Genomic DNA, 16,838 nt, shown 5'->3' on the forward strand with positions numbered 1-16,838 from the left:
CAGGATCTCGAGGTTCCAATGTGTTTCTACTTTGGGTTGGTGGTTTGGGAAACTGGGTGTGGTAGGGGTAGATGAAGAAACATTCGATAATAAAGATATCAAAAGAATTTGAGTCCTACGGAGAAAAGGGTTATAAATCTAAAGTATTACAGACCCACACCCGACTCTCTTCAGGTCTACTTTGCTTAGAGCCTCAGGCATGTGTCCCAAGGCTAATTAGGGCTGTCCTAACTGCCTTTTTCTTTTTAAATTTTATTTATTTATTTTTGGCTGCGTTGGGTCTTTGTTGCTGCTTGCGGGCTTTCTCTAGTTGCGGTGAGTGGGGGCTACTCTTCATTGCGGTGAGCAGGCTTCTCATTGTGGTGGCTTCTCTTGTTGCAGAGCATGGGCTCTAGGCACGCGCCCTTCAGTAGTTGCGGCACACGGGCTCAGCAGCTGTGGCTCGTGGGCTCTAGAGCTCAGTCTCAGTACTAACTGCCTTTCATTCTAGGAGAACTCATTGCTGGAAATTGTATAAGGGCTCAAACTGAGGATCAGCAGGTAATTAGAACATTCCACAGTTTCTAAATCAAAGTCCTATGCACCGGATGACTTAAGGTTTTACCTTTTTCATTAAAGTGTTCAGAACTGTAAAGAAACACCCTAGTTAAGCAACTGCTTGCTTTTTAACTAGATTCTTGTTTGCAAATATACAACTATCTCAAAAACTGTTTCCAGACTCTTGCTGGCTCATCAAGAATCAGATTAATCACCGGGATCTGCCCATGCCCAGTGAGTGGCTGGGAACAGCCTGGGCACCTGGGATATTAGCTCTTCTCCCAGGGGTGGGAGTGGCCAGGATAAAAGACTCTCCTCCTGGGCTTCCCTGGTGGCGCAGTGGTTGAGAGTCCGCCTGCCGACGCAGGGGACATGGGTTCGTGTCCTGGTCTGGGAAGATCCCACATGCCGCGAAGCAGCTAGGCCCGTGAGCCATGGCCGCTGAGCCTGCGCATCTGGAGCCTGTGCTCCGCAACGGGAGAGGCCACAACAGTGAGAGGTCCGCGTACAGGAAAAAAAAAAAAAAGACTCTCCTCCTAACTCAGGGCAAGGGTGGGTGGTTTCTGCGCTGGGCCCTATGCTACCAATTGTTTTATTACTTTTAAACTATGTATACTCTTGGGCAAAATTAGCTATTGTTAGAAAGCGTACCTAAGCTTTTATATTGAAAATTTCGAAGGCAGTAGACCTAGATTTACTGCAATCCTAGGGATATTAGGTAAAAAGGAAAGTTCTATTTAACTGTGGCCTTTCTGATGCCCTATTCCTGGGTTCAGTGCTCCTGTGTACTTTCACTCTTGCGGGAAGTGTTCGGCCGTTTGGCTTTTGCTTGTGTAATAGACAATGGTGTGTGGCTGCTATCTGTAAGTTCTATGAGGGAAGGGAAGCTCTCTATCTTGCTGCCATTATATTATCAGCATCAAGTATAGTGTCTGTCACATCGAACAGGCTTAACAGATAGCTGCCGAAAGAAAGGAAGGAAGGAGGGAGACTAACCCCTGATGCCTTTAACACAATCTAGACTGGCTAGAAGTGGCCATGGTCTAGCCTGGAGCTCCTAACAGGCACTGAGGTGTACGGGAGGGGGAGGCTGGCCTGCATACCTGCATTTACCTAAAGCCGAGTCATCTGTCCCTCTGTCTCAATGTATAGCTTTGAGATTTGTGACTTAACATCTTTTATTCACAATGGGCCACTGATTATCTGCCCCAATAGTTCCTTTCATTCTTACTTGCTTGAAGCCACTGATCCCCGTGGCTTCCCTCCCCCTATCCCAAGCCCATAGGAGTTTGCTCATCTCACCCCCTGACACCTGTCACTGCTCCCAGAGACAGAGCTGGGGATGCCAAGTTACCTGTTCATTAAGCTGTATGACCTGTGTTTCTAAATCTTTATCAGATTTGGATGCTGAGCTGCTGGACGAAGCCCTTTTGGCTGATGAGGGACGAGAAGGTGTGGATCCTGGTTTAGATGCTGGACTTGATTTAGCCGCACCTGAAAGGACCCAGAATAAATTATGAATATTGGCAACATTGGAAATGCTTTTTAGGTATGTAGCAAAAGTGTGATATAAAAGGAATTTACTAAAACACAGAAGAGACACTGCCAGTGATCTCTTGCCAGCACAGAAGTAGCACAGATACGCTTAGAAAGAGTGTACTCGATAAAATGACAGAATCATCCTGGGCAACTTACTTAACCTTTCTGAGCACTGGTTGTTTTTCTCAAGTGACATGAGATTAATGCGGTTGTCCCTTCTCCCTCCAGAGAGATGAGAACAGATACAAAGGGATTTTAAGTTTTTTTGTTTTTTTTTTAAAGAGGAAAGGTTCTTTGATAAGCTCAGAGCACCACCATAATTGAATTTCTAACACAGACCTTATAAGAGAATAACACTTGAGGAGAAATATCAATGCACATGTCTATTTTTTCCTCTTTTAATGTATTTCCTAGTTTTAGCCATTAAAAGAGTCTAGGGGCCATGATATCTCTGTAGCAACAGGCACTCCTGGTGCCCAAGTCCTGGTTTCTAAATGTTATTCTGCAATAAAAGGGCTTCTTGAGATATGATATGGCTGATTCCAGGGCTGGGGCAGGGAAAGGACAAGGTGGGCCTGGGACATCTCATGTAAAAAAGCAAGGATGTGCTCAAGGATTAATGAATGTCAGGGGCCAGCCCAAAGGGGCTCCCAACTGGCCAGACTTGGACCGTTTGCATACCAAAAAGAGTGATGGCTGTAATGTATTACAATGCACTGAATAAATAAAAATCTAGTCCATAATGAGGGTAGGGGAGAGGGAGAATCCAAATATCTCCACAGAACACTGACAGCCAGTAAATGCTAAAGAAATGCTAGAAAAATCACAGTTTTGCAATACACATAACTGATTCAGGAAAGTTTCATCAATTGACTCTAAAACACTGAGAAGTGTTTGGAGGACGGGATGTTTACATGTGTCAAGGTGCTACCCTATAAGTTGCTTATAAAGGGTGAAAGATATGCCTTTGCAACAGAGAAGCCTGAGGATTGGGACCTTAACCAAGTTATTCAGTAGCATCACTAATAATGATAGAAATTGGCCAAAAAAAAAAAAAAATAGGACCATTGATGTCAGGTAAGACCTCATCTACCTGAAGCTCAGCTCATGACAGGCTCTCACTATCTAGAACTTGACAGACACAGGAAATGGCCTCTGCAGGCAAAACAGATGGCACAAGATATATGCAGTGAAGTTTATACACTCCATGGGTTTAGAAATTCAGGGTCATTACTGGGGCCCAGCCATTCCCTCTTACTCAGAACAGCTCAGTCTGGTGTAGGTGCTCCCGCTGGCCCAATTCTCCACCACAGTCCCCCCACACTCTGCTCCTCTGGTTCTTGGAGGGCAAGGAACTCATCATGCTCAGCTTTGCAACCTCAGTGCTTAGCACAATACTTGGCGGAACACATATCTGATGAAGGAACAAATGTTTAAATACACGAACAAGTAAATAAAACCTGGCTGTATGGTTTCCAATTTTACAGTTTATTGGTACTAAGAGATCAGAAAAAGGCAAGCACCCTGGCAGCAGTTACAAGTTTCAACCAATCTCCTAATTACAAAGTAGCAAGCAGGAAGACTATAAAATTCCTATCTGTATGTCTTCAGAGTCATGAGAGATGCAGAGTCATACACACCCTCAAGAAGCACTGACAGTAACATACCGTTTAAAATACATGCCTGTTATAAAGAAAGAAAGAATTCTTCTAAAAATACAGGGAAATGCCTAATATATGTAAAACTGAGGATGCTTAAATTAGGAATGACTTAAAAAGTTTGAGTATTCAAACCTTCAGTGACCTGGAAACCTCACCTATGCAGCGGAACTTCCCAAGTTGTCTAGAGAGCGGATGCTTTGCTTTGCTCAACAGCTGTGAGGAGGCTTCATCTCTGCAAAAGCCCAGAAAACACACTCCTGGACATAGCTTCCGTGTCCCATTGGCCAGCTTCTCTAACTCCACGCTAAGCCAACAGGGTAAAGAACACAGCGTGGAAAACAGCAGGAGAGGCAGGGCGAGGACGTGCTGACCTGACAAACAGCGTTCTCCAAGGGTGGCCACCAGCCAGCCTCGCTGGGGAAGCAGCTTTTGAAAAATCAAGTTACTTCAGACCTTTTCATGAGCAATCTGTCGTATTTTAATATAAAAATAGTCTAACAGAAAGTGGCTCAAAGACTGTCTATGACCAACCCCTCTTATTTACTAAATACATATTTATTAAGTGCCTACCATGAGCCCTGTACTGGAAGTCCCTGCTCTACAGGAGCTCATGACCTGGTGGGAGTGGGTCATTTAAGAATGCCCACAGACAGAAAGACAAATACTCTATGTTATCACTTACATGTGGAATCTAAAAAATAAAGCAAATGAATGTATATTTAAAAAAAAAAAAAAAAAAAAAAGCCCAGGCATGGCCACACTCAACATTCTCAGGAACAAGGCAATGTTCTAAACACGACCACGGATTGGGATCGGGCTGTGTTCCCTCTGCCTGAAATTCTTCCTCCCCTCCTTTGAGTGACTATGTCTAACAGCCTTCGGGTCTCAGCTTAAATGTGGTGGCTCACACACCCTTCACATAGCACCCATCAACGGTAATGGTACAGTGATTTATTTAATGCCTACTTCTCCCATTAGACTTAATCCCCACGAGGTAGGAGTTGAGTCTGTTTTGTTTACTATTTTATGTTCCCAAGGCCAAGCACAATGCCTGATCCAGAGGAGACACTCAATAATAAGTTTTTATAACTCATGAAAGAACGCCTAGGACAGGCATCTATCCAGGGTAAAGATCCCAGGGGAAGCTCGAGGAGCTGATGCCAACCTCAAAGTCACTGACAGCAGGAGCCAGCAACACCTGAAGGAAACGAAACAAATCCCACCAGCCTCCCAGAAAGAGATCTCTTACTTGGTTTCAAGTTCACCTTCCATTATTACTTAGGCCCTGTATAGATGGAGTCAAGACAGTAGTTCATGTGGGTAAATTCAGTCAGTAAACAGTTAACTCTGAGTAGGGAGGAGCAAGATGGTTTGTGCTGGGCTGTCCTATCCAAGTCTCTGCCATGCTTCCGCCCATGCCTCTTCTGAAGAGAACAGCTCTGGGGAAGGGGCTTCCCTACAGAGCAAGTGACCCACCCACCCAGCCTGGGCAGGCCTCCCTAAGCAGGTCAGCAGCTATGACGTGGCTGGTTGCAGGAGCTGAGCGAGGTCCACCAGACACACTCATGTTCTTATACTCTGCCTCACCCAGTCTCATGTAAATTTTCAAAGAAAAGCGTGGAAGGAATAGAAGCTGATTGCTTGTAAAACAAGGTTATCACTGATTATATTATCAGGACATCATCAAATGCAGCTTGGAAAAACCTGAAACGTTTGATATGAAGTTAAAGTAGAAGAGGTCACGGCAAGCCAAAGCCCCATGTAAGACCAAGTTATCAGGGAAAGAAAGCCTAAAAATACGCAGAGGAAGCTGGCTGGGAGGGAAATGGGGTCACAGGAGATGCCGGGTGGCTCACGGCAGAGAGGCCAGAGCTGCTGCAGTTACTGACGCTGTCCCAGTTCCAGCTTTTTCCTGAAGAAACACATCCCTTGCTACTGACAGAGTCCAACTTTACTGTGGTTCACAGGGTCTCGGCATTAAAGTGGCATCTGTGTTTCACGGATCCTGTAAAGGTCAGCTGGGGTGCAGAGCCCCAGGTCCTTCAAACTGGCACACGTGCATGCAGGCTGTGGGTCTCTGAGACGAGAAAGATGAAGGCAGTGAGAGTCAGACCTGGCATCCCCCTGCTGCAGGGCAGGGGAGGGGACAGTGGAGAAGAGGGGGTTTGGTCCACGCTCTACCCGCTATGCTCCCTACACGGGGGACAGAAGAAAAGCTTCTGCCCCCAGAATATGGACAAAGAATGGAAAACAAATTTGAAAAATTTAATAGCTCAATTGAGTAATTAGAATTTGAAATTTAAAATGAGAGGGGTTCTGAAATTCTGATTAAGTTGTTTGGAAAGAAACTGATAATCGAGGGAAATGCATGTCTGATGAATGAGAATACAAGAGGTCAGCACCAAGTTAACTGTACATTTCTACCTTCTAACGAATAAACGCAAAGAAATGAAAGACCAAGAAAGACAGAGGGAGATCTTAGTATCTTCAGAGGTTAAAAGTTTTTAAAAACCACACAAAGCTCATTTTCAAAAGAATGTAAACTGAGCTCTTTAAATCCTCACAGGCTGCAATTTGATATGAACATAATTGACCACTCACGGCTATCACGTGATTAAGGCTAAAATACTAAAATGTATAAAGATGAAAATGCAACCTTTTGTTCATTGTGTTGAATGATTCCATGGTTTAACTTATTAGAATAAATAATGATAGACAATATCCTATATTATATCATGCTCATTAGTCGGTTAAAAACTAGGTTTTTGTTTATTTGTTTTACAAGCCTTGCTACCTTCTTTCAAAACACCATACCCTAAGGAGTACCCAGCTTCTGGGGTGACAGATATTCTTTTTTCACTCACCCGGGCTGCTGTAATAAGGATGTTATCAGAAAACTGTACTGTTATCAATGTCAGTAAATTTAACACTGATATAATACTTTTATGTAAATTCATATTCCATTTTTGTGAAGTGACCCAATAATGTCCTCTATAGTGTCTAATCCTGGCTTTAGACACTGAGGTTCTCAAAAGCTGCCTTCATGCTTCCCTAAATGCCTCCAAGTCCACTGGTGATTTCACTACTGGGCCTTCCCATGCCTCTCTGCTCAATGATGCTTAAACGAAAAACATTTTACATAATAGCTTTTAAAGGGAGTACAGCTACTTTGGCAATAATAATAATAATACAGATAATAGATTTTTTTTTCCTGCAGCTATCAAACATTTCAATTTTTTTGTCGAGCTGCATTTAATGATGTCCTGAAAATATAATTAGTGGTAGTCCTGTTTTACAAGAATCATTTTTCCCTCAAGCTTTTCTCTCTCTCCACTAATTTCCCCTTTCAAAATAAAAAAGGAGTTTCAGAAGCGGTGGAAAGTAGACATAAATTCCTTGCAAGTCCCTATAATTCTCTGACTTTACCCATTGGATATGGACATGATTTACAATGCTAGTCTTTGAGCAGTTGTCTTAATTAATGCCTTCAGGAGCTGGGGTATAAATATGATGCTAAAACATTTTAAACCATAGTTGTAAAATACAAAGAGTGGCCTGATTCACTGCCTTAGTGAAGCCAGAGCACTGCTGTGTCTAATGTCAATAATTAGTAGCTTGCTTAATGTTTATGGAAAATGTGCCAACATTTTGGGCCTATGAGGCCCAATGAATTCATAACGATGAAGCAAATAAAAGCACTTTATCCTTTTTTATACTTGGCTTTATCCTTCGCAGCCAGGGCTCTGATGGAATTTAGAAATTCTTCTCACATAATCTGCCGTATTCTTTCTGCCAAAATCATAAACAGAGGAGCTAAAAATATGACATTAATACTGTTGACAAGAACCACAGAGACATTAAGAACACACACACACTCAGGAAGCAACCACGCTTCTGGTCGTCCCCAGCTTCTTCTCTACTTTGAGAGCATCCCCCCAGCCCCCCGCCACTGAATTAAAAAGCCCATGGCGGGGAGTGGGAGGGATGAAATGGGTGAAGGGGATCAAAAGGTAAAGCTTCCAGTTATAAAATAAATAAGTCCTGGGATGTAATGTACAGCATGGCATTACACAGTTACAGTAATAATACAGTTAATAATACTGTATTGCATATTTGAAAGTTGCTAAGAGAACAGAGCTTAAAAGTTCTCATCACAAGAGGAAAATAACTTGTAACTCTGTGTAGTGATGGTTGTTAACTAGATTTGTTGTGATGATCATTTTGTAATATATATAAACATTGAATCATTGTTGTACACCTGAAACTAATAATTTTTTTGTTTTTTTAAATTTAATTTATTTTTTATACAGCAGGTTCTTATTAGTTATCTACTTTATACATATTAGTGTATATATGTCAATCCCAATCTCCCAATTCATCCCACCAGCACCCCCTACCCTGCTTTCCCCCCTTGGTGTCCATACGTTTGTTCTCTACATCTGTGTCTCTATTTCTGCCTTGCAAACTGTGAAACTGATATAAGGTTATATGTCAATTATATATCAATAAAAACAAACCTAAACCCCACAGAACTGAAACATGACAGAAGGTACCTTGTACCTACACTGATTAATCATTTGTGGATGGACCTGACATCATTTCCTTATCCCCTTTACCTTGGCAAACAGGTTTTATTGTTTAACTGAGATATGAACCAGGTTAAAATAAATAAGTAAATAAGGCCACTGCTGGGGGAGAGGGTATGGGGTTGGACTGATGAAAAGAGACAATTCCCACAGGAAGAGGGTTTCCTAAGTGACTAAACTGACACCAGAGCTGTCACACTGCGGAATGACTAACAGCTCCCACACAACCCTGACCATTGCAAATTCAAGATCTCACACTTTCCTTCGAAAATGCCTCCATACCTTCACTTTGTAGGTTCTGTAGTCTGCTCTGCCCTGAGAGCAAAAACAACAACAACAACAAAAAAAACCCCACCTCAGGGCTTCCCTGGTGGCACAGTGGTTGAGAGTCCGTCTGCCGATGCAGGAGACATGGGTTCGTGCCCCGGTCCGGGAAGATCCCACATGCCGCAGAGCGGCTGGGCCTGTGAGCCATGGCCGCTGAGCCTGCGTGTCCGGAGCCTGTGCTCTGCATCGGGAGAGGCCACAAGAGTGAGAGGTCCGCGTACCGCAAAAAAACCCAAAAAAAAACCAAAACCCACCTCAGAGGCCAGTGTTGTGTCCAAATGGAACTTTAACAGGGGTTCTGGGATGCCCTGATTCATGAGGCCATTAAGAGGGTGGCTCTTTTACTCTCAAATTAGTAGTTCAGAGCCCTTATGGCTTCTGTCCCACCAGAGCAGCCACTGGCAAAATTGGGCTCTTCCTTTTTGCCACTTTGGTGTCAGCTTATAAAAGGGGGCAGCTCCACTTCTAAGCAGCTTGGGGAGGGGCTCTACACAGCCGAGACTGAACCACATCAATCCTGTGGGAATGAAGACCTGGTATGAACTGGGTGTCCTTCATCTTCCCCGAGGGAGGCAGTGGTTAAGAGCGGGGGCGCCCTGCAGCCTGCAGCCTTCGTAGTAATCCTGGCTCTGCTGCTTGCTTGGTGGTGTGACTTTTGCTGCCACCCGGATTTCTTTATGTTCTACAGAGTCAGTAGCAGTGCCTCCTTCCCAGAGCTGGGAAGAGTACCTGAGTTAATACATGGAAAGTTCCTACACAAGAGCCTGGCACACAGTAAGTGTACCCGATCATTATTACTCAGCAAACGAGGCCTGATTCAACTAATGACGAGAAAGCACACGGGTTTCCCATTTCTAGACACTAGCAAAATAAAAACTAAACTGCTGAAATAATAAGGAAATGAGACTCATTCTATTTAAAGAAAATCTTTATAAAGAAAATCTTTATAAAAACTGGTTAACCCATAACCCACCAGTGGGCTCCCAGGCTTCGGTTCCCCCATTCCGCACTCTGTCTTGAGAACTGGTGGACTGTCACCCAAGTCTCTGTGCGCCTTCTGAAATTTCCCCAATTCACTCATTCCTGCCGCAGGTATTTACTGCACCCCTACTGTGTACCTGGCAAGCTACAGGCACTTGGGATAGAACACTGAATGAAACACAAAAGACGCTGGGCCTTGTGGAATTTACATTCTAACAGGGAAATTAGATAATAAACGATAACAATAATAAATTAATAAGTGACATAATAAACTAGAAAGTAAATGCCATGGAGAGAGGCAGAGCAGGGCAGGGGTAAGGAGTGCTGGGTAGGGCTGGGTGAGTGACGGTTTTAAACAGGAACTTCAGGGAAGGCCTGAGCACCCATCATGATCCCCTCCAGTCTCAAACCCTCACTCAGAAGGGTCCACCCAGACCCTGAGTCCACCCAGAAGGACAGGGGTCAAAATGCCCAAGTCTCCTTGGTGGCAGTCGTGCAGCAGCCCAGCAGGGATGCAAGGAGGCGAGGTCCACACCGGATGTGCGTGGGGCTCACCCCAGCTCACAGCCTCCCTTCTCACAGAAGACGACGTGTGTTGTAACAGCTCCATAGTTGCAACTTCCAGGATCCCTGCAGGGGACATGCCATTTGCAGGAGTCACCTTGACTTCTTCAAGGCCTCGTTGGGAAAGTGAGATCTGAGCGAAGACCTGAGAGAGGTGAAGCTGGCCTTCCGGACAGCCAGGAGCAGAATATTCCAGGCAGAGGAAAGGCCCAGCGCCAGTGCCAAGGCGTGGCCTCGCCTGCTCCGCAGCCAGTCTGGATGCTGTAGCAGAGGGAGCACGGGTGCCGCGGGAGGAGAGTGCAGGTCACCAAGGACCTCACGGACTACTGCTGGAGGCCGGCTTTCATTATGATGGAAAAGGGCAGCCATGGCAGGGTCCTGAGCAGAGTGACATGATCTGACTTGGGTTTTAGGAGGCCCCCCTCTGCCAGCTGGGAGGCTACTGCAGTCATACCCCTGGGGATGAGCAGTTGAGTGCTCAAGATGAGTTCTGGTTTTGGGAAAGCATTTACAACGCTACAGTTTAGAAAACCCTACGATATACCCTATAGAACAGGCACCAAATATCCAGGCATTTATCACAACTTAAGTTGTGCAACACCAACAGCAACATTCTGGGACCAACAGCATCCGCTCTTGGTTCCGAGGGGACGGCTGAAGGAGGACGAGGCGGTGACAAGAGCTATGAGTCAGCCGGTGTCCCTCCCAGCCTACTCCCAGCTCAGGGTCATCACACAGTGTGCTGACCGGCTCTGCCCTGCGAAAGTACGCCGGGGAGCAACACCGACAGCCAGGGCCCAGAGCCCCAGTGCCGGAGGCTTCCCTGACCGGTGGCCACTGAGATGGGCGAGTGGGCCTGACTCTGCCGAGCATGTCCAGCCAGTGTGAGCATTCAAGAACTGAGTTACTTCTGCCCTGGTTACTGTCCCTGCTGGAGATGATGTGCTTATTTTTAGCCATCATGTGATTCTCCAATATTTTCCAGGCTCTGCTTGAGTCACTCTGGTTTTGGAGAATTTTTCAGAGGGAAAAAAAAAATGCAGGAAAGAACTCCTCATCTTAAAATTAGCTCAAATATTAAAAATTCTGATGTGTAAGAAGTTACTTGAACGTGGTATATATTTCTTTCGATAAGCTGACTTTTCACACCTCTCACACCCTGGTAGAGAATTAAGTGTGCTTTGAAATGCATTAGGTGCCAAACAATTACTATCTTAGTTCAAATTCTTGTTTTTAAATTGTTCTCAGAGCACTTCTTCTCTAGAAACGGTGAGGTTCCCTCACCCCCGTGAAAACAAGATGCACCAGAATCCCAACAATAATTGAGGGGAACACTCCCTTGCCTGTTTGCTGCAGCAGTAAGGAAAGCTGGTGATTGAAAGAGTCCAACAAACTGAGACAGCCTGCTGAGAATAAAGACACACAGGCATCACCATGACAACAACATCACTGTGTCACGCATTCCTGGCATACATCAGTCATTGAAGCAAAAAGCTTTACAAACTAAGACGGCCATTTCAGAGGAACACAACTATTTAGTTCCTTTACGATGTTCAGAGTCCTGCTGATTCCATTGGCAAGACCAAGTGTTTCAGGTTGTTTTGCTGATGGTGGGAAGTCTGCTGTGCTCCATTAACACTACCTTACCGGGACTCCCTTGCAAAGAGAGACAGTCTGAGGCCACAGAGCCGCTGGAGCTCGGGGAGGTGAGAATCAGAGCTGAGCCCCACTGGAATCATCCACTTTACTCTACTCCAACTGGCTCCCGCTCCAGGTTTTCTGCTTCCCCCAACCATTGACCAAGCCAGAAACTGTGCATCATTTATCCTTGGCTTCCCCTGTCCTTCACCTCTCATATCCCATCACCATCAAGTTTTGTTGACTAAACCTGCTTAAAGGTCTCTATAACCCACATGGCCATGACCTTTATTCAGGCCACCCTCCACTCCTACATGTTTGGCTGCAACAGCTTCTTAGCTGTTGTACTTAAAACCTTTCAGTGGGCTTCCCTGGTGGCGCAGTGGTTGAGAGTCCGCCTGCCGATGCAGGGGACACGGGTTCGTGCCCCGGTCCGGGAAGATCCCACATGCCGCGGAGCGGCTAGGCCCGTGAGCCATGGCCGCTGAGCCTGTGCGTCCGGAGCCTGTGCTCCGCAACGGGAGAGGCCACAACAGTGAGAGGCCCGCGTACCGCAAAACAAACAAACAAACAAAAAAACTTTTCAGTGACTCCCCAGAGTCCCCATAGTAAACTGTAAACTTCTGTGACTATAGAACTTAAGGTGACTGCTACATCTTCACCTCCTGCTATTCCCACCTTTGTGCAGTCCTCTCCCCTGGAATGTGGGGGGGACCTGTGGCTTGCTTCTAACCAACAGAATATGGGAAAGGGGATGGGATGTGACTCCCCTCATACGGAACCCAATTCAAAGGGAGTATAGAAAATTCTTCAGGTCAAAACTCTTTTCTATTCCTGCCCAACATACCAAGGGACAAAAAAAGGCACCAATGATAAAGAAAAATAGGCTCACTGGTGATCTGTGATGTTCTGCTCATGGAAACTGAAATAAATGGTAAGTCATGGCGTTTTGAGGTTTGACAAGTTTTATGGTGAGGCTGAGAAGCTAAATGCCAAGTTATTATATCTATGGAGAGAAAAGGAACGATCCGTCACAGGAACACGTGCGGTTGAGTTGCAGGACTGATTAATATTTCGGCATGTAGAGGGAGCAGCTATATAAGAATGACCCAGTGCTGGTTATGAAAGGACCCAGCATTGTTTAAAAAAGGGCTAGGATGGCTGGCTTCCCAGGTGCAGCTGGGGCAACAATGGAGGCCCTTACCCTCTTCTGCAAAGTCCGCTGTGAGGGCACAGAGTATGACATGCTGAAATTCGGGCCAGTTTTGTCTGAAGCACTTACTCTTCACTTTGTAATCACCCAGACCATTAACTCAGAGAATTATCTGAATTGAAAGATTAAGAAATCAGAGATAAGTAATCCCACTAACCTAGGGCTCAGTTTTCTGGGCCTTATACACATTTCTACTTCGGGGCTGATAAGAGGCCTGGAACAAGTGGCTTAACGTTTCCTGCATTTACAAACATACATCAAATATAGTGACTCTCACCCAAGAGCCTATTGCAAGGATGACGGGAATGTTTTCGAACATTTAAAAATTATTGCTCTTGGGACTTCCCTGGTGGCGCAGTGGTTAAGAATCTGCCTGTCAATGCAGGGGACATGGGTTTGATTCCTGGTCCGGGAAGATCCCACATGCCACAGAGCAACTAAGCCCGTGCGCCACAACTACTGAGCCTGCGCTCTAGAGCCTGCGAGCTACAACTACTGAAGCCGGTGTGCCTACAGCCCATGCTCCTCAACAAGAGAAGCCACCGCAATGAGAAGCCCATGAACCACAACGAAGAGCAGTCCCCGCTCACCGCAACTAGAGAAAGCCCATGTGCAGCAACAAAGACCCAACGCAGCCAAAAAATAAATAAATTTATTTTTAAAAAACCCTTAAAAAAATAAAAAATAAATAAAAATTATTGCTCTTTAAAAAAATAAATGCCGTTTGAATAGAACAGCACGTGCTCTGTTTCAAACCTTTACAACAGCGGTCGCCAACTTTTTTGGCACCAGGGACCGGTTCCGTGAAAGACAATTTTTCCACGGACTTGGGGAGGGGGGTATGGTTCAGCAGTAATGTGACACTGGGGAGCGATGGGGAGCGGCTGTAAATACAGATGAAGCTTCGCCTGCCTGCCGCTCCCCTGCCGCTCACCTCCTGCTGTGCGGCCCGGTTCCTAACAGGCCACGAACTGCTACCAGTCTGTGGCCCGGGGGTTGGGGACCCCTGCTTTACAACACTGGAGGGCCTTTTATTTCCTCCATTCAGTATGCAATTTGAATTTCGTTTGTGAAAATTTACGCAGTTCAGTATAGTGTGGGGAGCAGATAAGAACATAACATAAGACCATATCCATGATATTTGAGAGAGGCAATATAATAATATAATGGTTAAAGAGCATCGGGCTCTGGAATCACAGGGTTCCCTATTTCCAGTGTGTGACCCTAACAAGTTGCTGAACCTCTCTGTGCCTCAGTTTCCTCAACTTTAAAATAGGGGTGCAATGGGAACTCTCTACCATTTAGGATTGCTGTGAAGCTAAACTGAGCTAACACAGGTTAAGTGTTTAGAACAATAGCTGGCATTTAGTATGTATTCAGTACTTACTCCCTCTATATTTGATGACTCCCTCTACATTTTAAATGTTTTCCTTTTCCCTAACTTCCATTAAAAATTCTATTCATATTAGATTTAGATTTTGAGAGTTACACAACAATAACACCACAACATTTTGTAGGTTTTGATCTCCAAGCTTGAAAAAATTCCGGTTTTGAAAAAAAAACAAAACTGTGACATATTTTGATCCCCCAAAGCCAAAACAATTAAAAATTATAAACTGAATCAGTAAATTGTCTGTCAAAGGTGCTGTTTCCTTAAGCAAACACATTGTGATGGAAATGAAAAATGCAGGGCTCTTCCTTGGAAGAAGCCCTTGGCCTCTTACACAGGCACTGCCAGAAGATTCCTATCTGAAGCTCCTGAATTCTTCATGACTCTTTGCTCCTCTCTGTGCCCAATATTCCAAACTCATAGATACTCAGTCTCCTGGCAAGGCAGAGCACTGCTCATATGTGATGCTGTGGTTTTATCAGTGTTATAGATACGGAAATGCCGTTTTAATTATTCTTCGAGGAGAAAAGTATCCCAACACCTATCTTATATATTTCACATACGATAGTTGTGTAACTGGAGGAACAAAACCACCAATACCCCTCTTCTCCTTCTAGGGAGTAGGGAATGTCATCTAAGAATTTAATTAATTGGACCATCATAATTTTTTCCCATTTTCTCCAGGCCTACTTGTAGCTAAGGGTGTAGCCATTAACTGGTATGCAGCTTAGCAATGGAATGGTTTCTCAAGATGAACAGGCCAAGGACATGCAATGCTGATATAGGGCAGGGACTGAGTGAAAGATACATTGTTCAGATAATAAGGAGAAGTGCTAACACCTATTTGAAAAGGAGTCTTGTTAATTACGGGACTGGTAAGAAAAATGCATTTCTTCCTTGTTATGAGTTGATATTGCATGATCTTTTAAAACTAACATTGGATCCTTGAAGTAAGTAGGTATAGGGATAGTACAGTATGTGGTTAGGTGACTGGGGACTGTGAGACAGCAGTACCAGGCAGATATACACTGGGAAGTTGTAAGAATAAATAGGCCTGACTTCTCTTTGATGGAGAGATCATGAAGGGACCAGAAAGGTGGCACTGCCTGTGCCTATCCTAACAGAGTTCTGGAAAGTAAATGCCATTATGGACTGCTTAAGTCTAAAAAGAAGACATGGGAAATATTCATTTCTTAGAGTAAATGATACCTTTGGGGTGACACTAACATTTATGGTTAAAGGGTGGAGTTTCTCAAAAGATAAATGAAGATTTGCATCCTGGCAATAAATAAGGAAAAAGGTCTTGTATAATGGTACAGGCTTGAGGCCAAGGTTAGAGCCCTTGAGTGAAATATAACTTTTTGAGTACTTTTTACTTGGACTCTGAGTTAATACCTGTTACATCAGAAACATCAACACTCTGCAGAGCAATATAACAAAATCCAGAGTCTCCATAATATAACATCACAATGTCTAGGACACAATCCAAAATTACTCAACATATGAAGAGTCAGGAAATGGTGGAATTAGCAGACAAGAACTTTAAAGCAGCTATCATAACCATTCCCAGTCAGGTAAAGTATGCTCATAATAAATGAAAGATAGGCAATCTCAAGAGAGAAAGAAAAAAAATTAAAACTGAAAAAACAATGTTGAAATTTTAAAAATGCTCAGTAGTAGAATGTAGATGACAGAGGAAGAAGAGGGCTAACTTGAAGATACATTAATAGAAACCATCTAAAGAACAGAGAGAATACTGGAAAAAAATGAGCCTCAGGGACCCGAGGGATAATTTCAAAAGCTCTAACATATGGAAAAATGAAGTCCCAGAAAAATAGGATAGAGAGAATGGAGCTGAAAAAAATTTGACAAAATAATGGCTGAAAATCTCCCAAATGTGGTAAAAGACATAAACTTATAGATTTAAGAAGTCTAATGAACTCCAAAACAAGATAAGTTCAAAGAGAACATCATAGCCACACTACTGAAACCCACAGATAAAGAGTCTTGACTGCATCCAGAGAAAAACAACTTATCATTATAGGGGAAGGTGATTAGAATGAGTATGCATTTCTTATCTTTAGAGGTCACAGATAGTGGAAAGATATCTTTAACAGGAGGGAGGGAGGAATAAAAGATCAGTCTGAATTCTTTACCTAGGAAAATTTTCTTTAAGAATGAAGGTGAGGGGCTTCCCTGGTGGAGCAGTGGTTGAGAGTCCGCCTGCCGATGCAGGGGACACGGGTTCGTGCCCCGGTCCGGGAAGATCCCACGTGCCGCGGAGCGGCTGCGCCCGTGAGCCATGGCCGCTGAGACTGCTCGTCCGGAGCCTGTGCTCCGCAACAGGAGAGGCCGCAACAGTGAGAGGCCCGCGTACCACAAAAAAAAAAAAAAAAAAAAAA

The 16,838-nt window shown here is 44.4% G+C and overlaps 1 protein-coding gene across 4 annotated transcripts in view; it reads right to left on the minus strand.

Annotated features, from left to right (window-relative positions):
- Positions 1-16,838, minus strand: part of MAPRE2 (microtubule associated protein RP/EB family member 2) — a 160,834-nt gene that overhangs the window by 11,972 nt on the left and 132,024 nt on the right. For all 4 annotated transcript variants that reach the window (XM_029219249.1, XM_029219250.1, XM_029219248.1 and 1 more), the window contains one exon: positions 1,892-2,031. In XM_029219249.1, the coding sequence (XP_029075082.1) occupies positions 1,892-2,031 (140 nt within the window). The remainder of the gene's footprint in view (positions 1-1,891; positions 2,032-16,838) is intronic.

Source organism: Monodon monoceros, unplaced genomic scaffold (genome assembly GCF_005190385.1).
Source record: "Monodon monoceros isolate NGI ecotype Baffin Bay Population unplaced genomic scaffold, NGI_Narwhal_1 Super_Scaffold_1, whole genome shotgun sequence".
NCBI classification, from domain to species: Eukaryota; Metazoa; Chordata; class Mammalia; order Artiodactyla; family Monodontidae; genus Monodon; species Monodon monoceros.